Source organism: Lacerta agilis, chromosome 2 (genome assembly GCF_009819535.1).
Source record: "Lacerta agilis isolate rLacAgi1 chromosome 2, rLacAgi1.pri, whole genome shotgun sequence".
In the NCBI taxonomy this organism is placed as follows: Eukaryota; Metazoa; Chordata; class Lepidosauria; order Squamata; family Lacertidae; genus Lacerta; species Lacerta agilis.
This window is the reverse complement of record NC_046313.1, coordinates 3,126,434-3,139,266: the sequence shown is the minus strand read 5'-3', so window position 1 is coordinate 3,139,266 and position 12,833 is coordinate 3,126,434. Positions and strand designations below refer to the sequence as shown.

At 43.2% G+C, this 12,833-nt stretch overlaps 1 protein-coding gene across 5 annotated transcripts in view; it reads right to left on the bottom strand.

Moving 5' to 3' along the window:
• The window catches only part of LRP1 (LDL receptor related protein 1), a 314,902-nt gene that overhangs the window by 248,372 nt on the left and 53,697 nt on the right, over positions 1-12,833 (bottom strand). For 4 of the 5 annotated variants that reach the window (XM_033137230.1, XM_033137222.1, XM_033137238.1 and 1 more), the window contains one exon: positions 6,826-6,912. The exons of the other annotated variant lie outside the window; for it this stretch is intronic. In XM_033137230.1, the coding sequence (XP_032993121.1) occupies positions 6,826-6,912 (87 nt within the window). The remainder of the gene's footprint in view (positions 1-6,825; positions 6,913-12,833) is intronic. 5 annotated transcript variants of the gene reach the window in all.

The window sequence follows — 12,833 nt, the reverse complement described above, 5'->3', positions numbered from 1 at the left end:
CCCACCCCATACACACACACACACACACACACACACACACACACACACACACATATATATATATATATATATATATATATATATATATATATATATATAAATAAAATGGTTCCTGCTTTTCAAGAGCAGGCTCTTTGACACCACCCATAGCCTCCACAAGGGCTAGCATGGCTTCTTGCCAAGACAATCCTCCCCAGATCAACAGTGAATGTCTCTTTCCTCTGGATTCCTTCACTAGATACTGATTTATCATTATCTCCCTTCTGTCAAAACTTTGATCCTCTCTACTGAACAGTAAGTTCCAGATATTAGGGAATATGCGCTCTCTCTCTCTCTCTCTCCCTCTCTTTCTCTGTGTCTGTTTGTCTATCCATCTTGACCATGATGAGTCTGAGTCTTTTCCTTTGTGTCAGGGTGGTTGTTTCTTTCCTAGTCATGGTTGTTGTTGGTTTTATCACTAAGGTTACAGCAAAAACAGCACTGCGCTCTGCTTCATTTTCAGCTATTTCCAAAAACAGCACAGAGATTTATCCAGTGCCAAGATCCGGGCCAGACTCCTATCTGAGCTCAACAAAGCCTCAGAAGGGGTGACTTGCAGGCCTCACCACCAGACCATGCCAGCAAATAGGAGGGAACAGGAGATTCCACCTTGCCCTCCTGGGCCAGTTAGGAATTGGAATACGAGATGCCTCTGCTGCATTGAACTAGGGAACTCTTGAAAATAAAATTTGCAAAAGTCACCAGTTCACACTAAACAATGTTGCTAACCTACCTGCTTGCATGTACTAATGTTAAGTCACTGGTTGGACATTGATAGCCTGGAAAGTGGGTTGTGGGGGAGAGAAGAGAGCAAATTCTTTGCATATCTTCTGATTGTCTGGAAGCAATTTTAAGGCGAGAGTTCACTGGGTATTTACAAGCATGCCCTAGCGGATCTCTCCAAATCAGCTTCTACTGCTCTGCATTAGGATCCTGTACTCCCGGGAGGAAAACAAGGACCACCATAGCTTCTGTTCTGAACCTCAAATTCAAACCAATATCCAAGGGAACAGTATTACCAGATGCAGCTTGGTGACAGAGAAGCACTTGCCTGTTGCATAGAGCAGCCTTGGCCAACCTAGTACCTTTCCAGATGTTTTTGACTGAAATTCCCATCAGCTCCCTTGAGCACAATGTTTGGGAGTTGTAGTCCAAACCATCTGAGAAGACACCAGCTTGGCAACAGCTGGTCTAGAAACAACTTTTTAAAGAGACTCAAACTGATTGCAGTGGCTGTTAGTAAAATATTTTTGTGGGCAAGATCAGCAGATCCTTCACCGTAGCAACATTTGAAGAAGTCTGTTCCAAGGCAGAAGTTGCTAATGCAAGGATATACACAGATTTGACTACCCAGAATTCTTGTGCTTTTGTTAAAATGTGTGGAACCAAAAATCAGCAGTACACCTGTTATGTACTGAGCTGAATCCTAGAACAATAGGATCCAGAATGCAGCAGTCTGATTGGTCTGCAGGAGCCACCCAATCCAGCTCCAGATGGAAGTGAATCAGCGACCTGATAGGCCTGCAAGAGCAGCCAATCAGGCTCCTGGAGGAAGTGAATCCGCAACCTGATTGGCCTACAGGAGTAGCCCAGAATTAGCCAATCATGTGGGGTCCACTGTGTAATTAATGTATATATAGCACACGTTTTGGAGAATTCCATTCATTGCTACTATGAGCTGAATAAAGAGCATGAAATTCACACTTGACTCCGAGTATATTTCAACACCATAGGCCTTAACCCTCAATCAGGGGTTACTGAAGAGTGGTCCACAAACTTTCTTCAGGTTGTCTATGGCGGTGAGACTGCGGAGCAGTGTAGCTATGTGCATGTGAAGAAGTAGGAGTGTGTGTGTGTATGTGTGTGTGTGTGTGTGTGTGTGGAGAACAGCAGTCCTCCCAAAACAAGAACAAGACCGACTGGAAGTGACAGCGGGAAGAGGCTTTGCCTCCCTCAGGGGAACAAAGCCACAACTGGTAACAAGACAGGGGAAAGGCTCAAACAGTGAAAAGAGGCTGACAAAGCATTCATAAGGAGTGGGAAGTCAATGCATGAAAGCGAAGAAATGGGGGGGGGGAGAGCTAAGAAAACACACACACAAGAGAAAGCGGGTAACTCAGAGTGGGAGTTATCCATTTATAAAGGAGGATAGTAGCCACATAATTATTCTTCTGCCTGTTGTTTAGTAATTGTAATCATGCTGTGCTAGATGCTAAAATGATTTTTAAAAAAATATGGAATTCAAAATTTATGCAATAAAATATAATAAGACTTTAGCATCTATTTGCAAATGCTAAACAGACAGAAAAACCATTAAGTGTTCTGCCAAGACCCTCCAGAATTTTCAAGTGGGGGGGGGGGATTAGGAACCACTACCATAGAAAATGGAAGGTAGACCGACTCAGATTATGCACTGCCTGGCACTAGTGGCAGTGATGCAATGGGGCCAACATGTTCATCCCCTGTTAAGTGCTGGTAATAACTTCTGCTTACAGAAAAGCCAAGAAGACATGGAGATTGCAGAAGCAGCAGAGGCTGAACTTGAATTCTGAATTTTCATGCTGAACATCAGAATTTCTCTGATGCATCCCTATTAATTAGTCTTAGAACTAGCTCCAGACTGTATTTCATGAGATAAATAGAAATGTTTTCATCCAACAAGTAAAAGAGTACATACTACATAGAGAAGCAAATCCCTTGCTGTAAGGTCCATGGAATAGTTGCTCGCGAGTAACCAGGCAAGATTCCAAACCGTCTTTTAAGAGGTTTATTGTGCATGCTATTTACAGTGCAGAGCTACAAGTTCATGTCTGTATCAGTCACTCGCAGAATCCGGGAGTGTCCCCTTCCGGCTGTGACCCCAACATAAAAGTTTCGGTATCCCAAATCTCCGCCTCCGCTCTGCGCACTTGGGTCGCCGGAACTGGCATGTCTTCCTCCTTGCCCACTGAGCGAGGGGAGTGCAGAGTCTCTCCAACATCCCCAGAGCCTCTGCTCTCAAGACCCGAAGCTGCCGGCCCCTCCCCACTGGAGACCTCGCCACTCCCACCGCTGGAGGAGGAGGTGCTGCTGGTCAGGTAGGGCTGGGGCTCTCTTTAACATCCCAAGAGCCCTTCCACCACCCTGCGCTGAGCTGGGGACAGTTGCTGACACTTACTTTCTCCTACAAGGAGACTGGGCTGAATGGATTCATAAATTATATCCTCTGCTGAGATCTCCTATACACCTTTGCAAAATCTCACTGCATTTTACAGACACATTTCCTGCTCTGTGGCTGCTGCCATAAGGACGTGCTTCTTATGGCAGAAGCATTCACCTACTTTCTAGTGGTACTCTGGGAGGGAGAATGAAGGCAGCCCCACTTTGCTAGTTCTGAAGAGTTGCTGGTCCTGAAGAGTTTCTAAGTGCACTACCAGTCAGCTCTTCATTTTAATAGTACCAGAAACAAATCTTATTTTGGGAGGTGTGTGTATGTGCACATGTACACACAAAGTTAGGGATTTCAAATTCAAAAAGGCTATTTAATTTGTAGAGGATCTCCACCCTCTTTTCCCTTATGTGTGATTAATTGAAAAAATGCAATAAAATATGTTTCAAACTCACTAAAAAGGAGAAGGTTAACATCTAGCATAATTCATACCACAGAGCGCATCCTGGGACAATGCTCAAGGTTCAATTGGAGTGCATTTGATCACGTAGTGCCCATGTCCTGCCCATGCTGATCTCCCCTCTGCCTATTTGAACTGGTTGTTTGTTCCTTCTTTTTGTGGAGAGTCTTCTTGAACTTCCATTTTTATAAAGTGCAAAAACAGATGAAAAAGCTTAAAGCCACATCCTGAAAGATTGGGCAATCATAACCCCTGTTTTGCAAACAAGGCAAAATCCTTCCTCAAAACTGTTGGTCAATCAGAGGCATGCACAGAAATGGAAGCTACAGAAACAGTTCCCCCAAGCCCTTCCTTCTCTTTACTCCTTTCCTTTGAAATACGTATGAGAATAGCATTCAAGTGATTATTCCTCATATCCTGCTAACCTTCTTAAAGTGTGTATATGTGTGTTTCATAGGGAGATCATAGAATTGGAAGGGACCCAAGGGCCATCTAGTCCAACCCCCTTCAATGAAGGGATCTCAGCTAAAGCATCCATGATAGACGGCCATCCAACCCCTGCTTAAAAACCTCCAAGAGAGGGAGACCGTTTCCCTGTTGAACATCTCTTATTGTCAGAAAGCTTTTTCTGATTTTTAGTCAGAATCCCCTTTCTTGTAACTTGAAGCCATTGGTTGGAGTCTTACTCTCCAGAGGAGGAGAAAACAATCTTGTTCCCACTTCCATGCAACAGCGCTTGAGAAATTTGGAGATGGCTCTCAAATCTCCTCTCAGTCTCCTCTTTTTCAGGCTAAACATATCCAGCTCCTTCAACTGTTCCTCACAAGGCTTGGTTTCCAGATATCTGATCATCTTGATTGACCTCCTCTGCACATGTTCCAGCTTGCCAACATTCTTCTTAAATTGTGGTGACCAGAACTGGACACAAAATAAACCTGATATTCTTCTCCAACCAGCATTTAAACTGACTTTGGCTTTGGTTTTTTTCCAAACAGGGCTAGGCCCCAGAATCTGTAAAGTGAACCTAAGAACATGTTTTCAGTGCCAGGACTCCCCTCCTCAAAGATGTGAATAATAAACGAGGAGAAGGCCTCTGTGTCTGCAAAGAGTGACTCTTCCTCATCATTAAGTAACAACAGCCTGCTACATATGAAATTGGATTACAGATCAGGGACTAAGAAGCAAGCCTAAGGACCACTTCATCAAGCTGTTTCTTGATAACCATCATCTTACAGCTCTCCCAAGCTGACAACCTGTATCAAATATGCAAACTAGGGTGGCCAGTGGCTAATACTCAAGATCCAAAAGCCAATCAGAAAAGAGGACACCACATCAACCCAGGATAAAACACTTGTAAAAATCATACAACTCAACTCTCCAGGCTTTTAAAACAAATTTGTAATGGTGCAAGCTGGGAGGCGGGGATATTTCATTAAAACCAATTTAAAATCATTTTGATAAAAGACAAAGACATACAGCAAAAAGAAAAAAAGATCAGTCCATCAAAACACTCAAGTGACTGGCTGTTTTAACAGCCAGATCCCACTCACTGTCAAGGCACGTCTCAACCAGATATAATAATGGCCAAAAGCACTGTTGCCTAGACTGCTCCAACATTATAGGCCCAACATTGCACCTGTGTAAGGAACCCACATCAGCAGAAAGGCAAATGTCAATATGGAATCATAGGCAAAGGGCATGGAACATTGAAGGGCACCAAAAACAGAAGCCCAAGGCAAACAAGAGTCCTGCAAAAGAAGAGCACCCATGCATGTTCTCAGATTTTCAGGAACCTATGCCTAGGAACAAACCAAGGACAAACACCCCGCCAAGCCTTATCTTAAAGGAGAGAGAGCAAACATTCACCCAAGAATCACTGTTTCTTATGGAAACCCTATCACATTTGAAATGCCTGATGCGAACAGCTTGCTGTAAGCCAGGAATAAGACTAGAAAGGTTTCAAATAATATACCATTATTATGTATTATTACTATGTTTTAATGAATATGAATTGTTGCTATTATTATTATTATTATTATTATTCAGAATTGAATAATACACTGCTCTGAAGAAGCAGTCACAAATTTTCTATAAATAAACAAAATTGTCTCTTAAAAGCACTCACAGATCAATAATGCATTAAGGGTTTTTAAGGTAAGTGAAATACTCATAGTTACAGGTAGGCAGCCGTGTTGGTCTGCCATAGTCGAAACAAAATAAAAAATTTAAAAAATCCTTCCAGTAGCACCTTAAAGACCAACTAAGTTTGTTCTTGGTATGAGCTACATGAAATAATCATACACACTGAATGAAGACTTTGAACATATTTCATTATTTTTACCACAGCTATATTAGTACTAGAGACACTGGGAAAATTCTCCCTAGCCAGGCTACAAATCACCCTTCAGGGCCTCAGAAAAGCCACCTCAAATGAGACACAAGTTTTACAAACCACAAAATTCTTAAGTGTACAGATAAAAATCCAAGCCAGAGAAGAATCCCCAGCTTAGCACCCACCCAACTTTGCTGCCCTCTGCAAGAGCCACCCCCCTTCCTCTTCAAGCTGTGCTTAGCACACTTTCCCTTCCCATCTCTTTACATTAAGTAAAGAACAGCAGGAGGAGGAACATGGTAAGAAGAAAATGAGGTTCCCTCCTTCCATCACCCTGGCTCTGGCCCCTGAGACGCCATGTAACTGCATGCCGGAGACAAGAAGGTATGCAACCCTCAGGAAAACCATATCTCTCATGATCTCTAGCATTCCGCAGCATTACTGCTCACTGCATCCAAGATCAGGGCAAGAAAGAGAGAAGAAGCAGGCGAGAAATATCCTTCCTTCCATCTTGCCATTTGTCTCTACTACTGCCACTTAAAAGGTTTAAAAAGAGGGGAGGGGGAGTGTGTTTAGGCAGCTGGAAGATGGCAGTGGGTGGCTTTTCACTGACAGTGCAGAAGATCTCAGATAATCTGCAAACTTCAGATAGTTCACCGATGTTTTAATTTGTAGGCAGCATCCCCTTTGGCCCCTTCTAGATCAACTACTGAAGAAGTCAAACTGTGGCACAGCATGGGATCAGGGTGGTCATCAGACTTGGAACTAACGGAACCAAGGAAGGCTGTCATCACTGAGTTAGGGGGCATGAATCTGAGGCAGAGAGGGCAGTAGCAAGAATCTTACATAATATTTGTGAGGTAGAGCTCTCCAGGGCTTGTTCCCCAATCTTTGGAAGTGGTGCAACATAGACATCAACCTCCTCAGATAATGCTGCAGAAATGAAAAAAGAAGGGGAGAGAGTAAAAATTAAAACCCCAATTTAAAAGATTCTGTTTATCTTTGGACAGGAAACAACGGGCAGCACTGGGAGGACAGTGTAAAGCTGCTTTGTAACAAGTATATCTCCAGAGAAGGATTTCATGGTATGATGTGTTCAAAAGGATATATTTTGAGACAATTGCTGAAAATCATCACGTTGAGATGTCAATGCCCACATTACATTTCAACAGATACAGATTGCAAGTCTCACTCACTCACTCTCACACACATAAACAGGTCAACTTGTACAATAGTTCTTTTTCTTTAAAAATAAATAAATCACACACTGAAAGTAGCCACTTGCCAAATTAGATAAGTATGTATTTAATTGGCCTGCAGTTCTATCCAAGGCAGCTAAAAAAAAATAGCTTAAAATGCCTGTCATAATAATTTAGAAAAATCAGCAACATAACACTTAATACAAATTTTATACAACGCCTTCATCTTGAATGGATAATAAAGCTGTTTTAGCTTGCTGCTGGGGAAAAAAGAACATCTCTAGCAATGGAATTTCATAGCCTGGGCATCACCACTGAGAAGACCTGTCTCACATCTGACATCAACAAGTGGGCAGGTTCAAATGGGAAAGGGTCAAAACAAATGGCAAGGGCACTGGAAACTAAGTCCAATGAGGAACAGTTGAAAGAGATGGATGTGTTTTAAATGGAGAATAGAATATTATGGGGTGGCATAACAGCTGCATACAAATCTCTGAAAGGCTGCCATGCAGAAGATGTTGCTGATTTCCACTCTGCTATTCCAGAGGGCAGGACTAGAACCAACTGATGGAAATTACAGGGAAGCTAATTTCAGCTAAACACAAGGGAAACATAATGGTTAGAACTGTCTGCTAGTCAGAGGTACCAGGTTGCCCCCAAGACTGGGAGGGGCCATCGCGTGTCACGTGTGTGTGACATCATGTGAGCAGCGTGCAAGCAGCGTCGTGTTGCCTGGAGAAGGTCGACCGCTCTGAAGGAGTGATGCACCCTGGGCCCCCTCAACACTGAAGGGGGCCCACCCCTTTCCAACAAAGATTGAGGGGGCCGGAGACACATCGGCACCCTAGAGTTGGTGCATCTTCTGACAGTGGATTAAGACTGCCTTAGCAGATGATGGGAAGTCCTCCAAAAGTATTAAAAAAGAGGCTGGATAACTGTCTGTCAGCAATGTTCTAGTGACAACCCCAGTGAGCAAGGGTTTAGACTACATGATCTCTAGTGTCTCTTCACATTTTATCATACTATGAAATACTTTGGTCTCAGATCAAGTCCCCACCCAACACTTGCAACATCAACAAAATTAAGGCATTAACAAGGCTGCACTGGCATCCCTCCACTTACCTATTCCTAAACTCACAAAGCTGAACCAAAGCCACTCTGGAATTAGCTTTATGTTTGGTGGTCTTCGTTGATTAGTGCGTCTATACATAATGTGCAGCCTAATGTTTTTTAGATTTACTTTCTAGTGTCATTTTTCCCTCCCTGTAATAAAAAATAGCTGGAACATACATATGAAAGCAGTATTATTTAAAACCAGAGGAGATTTTTTTTAAAAATACCTTAAATTGGCAAGGGTCTTTTTAAGGGCATGATGGCACATGTTACAAATTTTAAAAACCATTTTAAAATGGCCATTTTTATTTTAAAGGGCATGGTGGGAAAAGGTTCGTGAAATAATATGGGGGGGAAATTCCCCTACCAAGTTGTATTATTGGAAAACACTCCATTCCCAAAGATTCAGGAAAAAGTACTGTACTCTTTAAAATGACACCCTGCAAGGTACAGTTTCAACCAACATAGACCCAAATCGAAACATAAGCATTTCACTATACTGGAACAGGGAGGAAGCTAATGTGTAAGTTAAACCCAGGAGGTAGGCAAGTGGGGTTGAATGATCAGAAGGATTTTCAAAGTATGTTTGAAGAAATGGGAGAGTAGAGGAACTCAGGACCACAGAGATGGTTCAGAGCAACTGTCTGCCCCCCACTACAGCTTGAGGTTTAGTGTCTTGTGCTTTTTTGGCAATAATCCTCTTCAAATACTGCTATGGCTGCCAATGTCTGAGAAAAACATTGAAATAACAGAACTGGGTGAAAGGGAGGTCATAGTTCTTTTCACACAACAACAGGTCAACTCGTGGCCCAGAGCCTAAATCTGGCCCGTGCCAGGAAGCTCCTGCCTACTTTATTAACTCTCAGGCCTGTATGAAATGATATGAGATGGTTCAGGAGCCTTCCTAACAATTCGGGGAAGGGAGAGAGAAAGGTGCTTGCCAGCTCTGCAGCCCCCTCCCTCCAATGCCACCAGAGCCAGCAGAAACCACTTTGCCAAAAAGAAATCACCTTGTCAGCTGCTCTGCAGGACACCACAGCGAGAACATCTCTGAGTGTAGAAGTAAAGCTATTTTATTCATTTCATAAAATTTATGTATCACTTGACTACAAAAAACCCAAAAAACTCAAAGCGGTAATATTAGTGAGCCCCCTCTCTAATCTTCAATTACAAGCTATGAAATGAATCACTGACCTACTACGAATTCCTTCCTCCATTCTAAATTCACTGCACCGTTCTCAATCTCTAACAGCCTTAATGCAAGAACTTCATTTCCCTATGGTAACACACAGATTTACACCCACACCAACACACCCCAAAAATTACACCCAGGCTGCACTACAGTCTTTCACATATATATGCTTATTTCCAACTTGGCTGTAAGAATCGGGGCCACATAGCCTCTTTGGGATTTGCAATGAACTGCACTGCCGTAACTGAACAGGAACCCAAATGCAGTAAAGGTCTGTATCTACAAAAGGCTGAATGAAGAGGAGAGAACCAAATCTCTGAAAATGGTTGGAACAGACTTGGGAAAGAGTGTTTCATGGGATGGTGGGCAGGGGGTGTTCTTCATTATGCATCTTTCATTATAGATGAAGGTCTTTTTTGCTGTTGTTAAAAAAGTAGTATTGCATTAAAAAAAAACCCAGCATACAACCTCTATTAAGATAATAAGCAAGGGAAAGAGAAATCTCTATGTGGGACAAGAAGCTACAGTTAGAACTGGATATGGAATAACTGATTGGTTCAAAACTGGGATAGGAGTACGACAAGGCTGTATATTGTCTCCCTGCTTATTTACCTTATATGCAGAATTCATCATGCAAAAGGCTGGACTGGATAAATCCCAAGCCAGAATTAAGGTTGCCAGAAGAAATGTCAACAACCTCAGATATGCTGATGACACTACCTTGATGGCAGAAAGTGAGGAGGAATTGAAGAACCTTTTAATGAGGGTGAAAGAGGAGAGCGCAAAATATGGTCTGAAGCTCAACATCAAAAAAACTAAAATCATGGCCACCACCTGGCAAATAGTAGGGGAAGAAATGGAGGCAGTGAGAGATTTTACTTTCTTGGGTTCCATGATCACTGCAGATGGTGACAGCAGTCACAAAATTAGAAGACGCCTGCTTCTTGGGAGAAAAGCAATGGTAGTGATGTATGGAAGTGAGAGCTGGACCATATAGAAGGCTGATCGCCAAAGAATTGATGCTTTTGAATTATGGTGGAGGAAACTCTTGAGAGTCCCATGGACTGCAAGAAGATCAAACCTATCCATTCTTAAGGAAATCAGCCCTGAGTGTTCACTGGAAGGACAGATCCTGAAGCTGAGGCTCTAATATTTGGCCACCTCATGAGAAGAGAAGACTCCCTGGAAAAGACCCAGATGTTGGTAAAGATAGAGGGCACAAGGAGAAGGGGACGACAGAGGATGAGATGGTTGGCCAGTGTTCTCGAAGCTACCATCATGAGTCTGACCAAACTGCGGGAGGCAGTGGAAGACAGGAATGCCTGGCATGCTCTGGTCCATGGGGTCACAAAGAGTCGGACACGACTAAACAACAACAACAAAACCTCTATTAAGATAATGAGCAATGGAAAGAGAGCAAGCCACCAGGAAGGGACCATTTGTAGGAAATTTAAAAAGATTTCCTTAAACCCCAAATCTATTGGGTTGCAGAGAGAGGAAAATACTGATCAATGAACATAATAAAGTGATTTAATGGCAGGGAGAGGAAAGGTAAGCTGACATTTACATCTTCTCCCCTACCTAACTTTTTATTTCTAAAACACAAACAAAAAGAGAACACTCACAGTAATCGTAGCTCAGACATAAACAATGGGCACACTGTGCTCACAAGAGATGCTTGAAGATTAGAACTAATCATTAGTCTCCTATCCTGCAGGCCAGCTCAGTTCCAGAGTGGAGACAGGGTGGAGAAAGAAAGTTGAAGTTAAGTAATCAAGACAGCGTCTGCTGTGAATTCTGAAAAAAATTAATGTATCATTGAGGGATGCTATTCCATATTACATGAAAATCCTCGCTTGATTTTCTAACTCCAATTATCCTCAGCTGATTGGATCAGTTTTGCAGCTATAGCCATGTGCCCAGCGCAAATTCTAGTCTAAATCCAGTAAAGCTGTCCATCAAGGTGCCACAGATAGCCTCACGACAGCAACAACAACAAACAAACAAACAAACAAACAAACAAACAAGTGGGTCCTGAAATTTTATGTCTAAATTCAATTCCTCAGACGGGTTAACAAAAGAAGTTGTGGGACAAAATTAACAGGTTCCTTAACCATTTTTCTGACGCCCTGCACAATTTCACCAGGGTCCTGAACCTCCGTCATACCTGAAGAGTATTTTCTTTAACATAAAGCGAGATTGAATAGGAGCAAAAAAATTGGGTGATGGTTTTAATTTGTGTTGCTGAGAGCCTCCAAGGTCTTGTCCAGTGTTTCCCAAAGTGGGCAATACTGTCCAGGGGGGCACTGGAATGATGGGGGGGCAGTACAGTGGTACCTTGAGTTACAAACCCCTCAGGTTACAAACACTTCAGGTTACAAACTCCACTAACCTGGAAGAGTTACCTCAAGTTGAGAACTTTACCCCAGGATGAGAACGGAAATCGTGTGGCGGCAACGCAACGGCAGCAAGAGGCCCCATTAGCGAAAGCACGCCTCTAGTTAAGAACAGTTTCAGGTTAAGAACGGACCTCCAGAACGAATTATGTTTGTAACTAGAGGTACCACTGTAGTAGCCTTGGGTGCAGTTGGGGGCACTGAATAAAAATAAGGAGGCAGTGGAAGCATAAAGAAAGGAGAGAAGAGAATTAAAACAAACCAACAACAACAGTTCGTACATGTTTCATCTGTTGTATAATGATGCTTACCACCAGGTTGGGCACCATTGCAGGACAGTGACACCACCTCCCCTGTTTCCCGCGGTTGTGCTGGAGGCAAGGGGTTTTTCCGGGGTTGGGTGAACCCTTTTTGGCTTCACCTAGGCCCAGGAAGTGGATCACAGCTTGCCTATCTATTTGGCCAATGGCAGACAGGCTGTTGTGCGGGCACAGCACCTGGGGCAGATTAGACTGTTTGCTTAAAGAAGGTAGATTTCCAGGGGGGTGCTGAGCAATTTTCCCCCCTGAAAAGGGGGTAAAGGTAAAGGTAAAGGTACCCCTGACTGTTAGGTCCAGTCACAGACGGCTGGGGTTGCGGTGCTCATCTCGCTCTACAGGCCGAGGGAGCTGGCGTACAGCTTGTGGGTCATGTGGCCAGCATGACTAAGCCGCTTCTGGTGAACCAGAGCAGCGCATGGAAACACCGTTTACCTTCCCTATTTATCTACTTGCACTTTTAGGTGTGCTTTTGAACTGCTAGGTTGGCAGGAGCAGGGACCGAGCAACGGGAGCTCACTCTGTCACAGGGATTCAAACCGCCGACCTTCTGATTGGCAAGCCCTAGGTTCAGTAGTTTAGACCACAGTGCCACCTAGTAGGCCAAATAAGTTTGTGAACCTCTACTCTACACAGC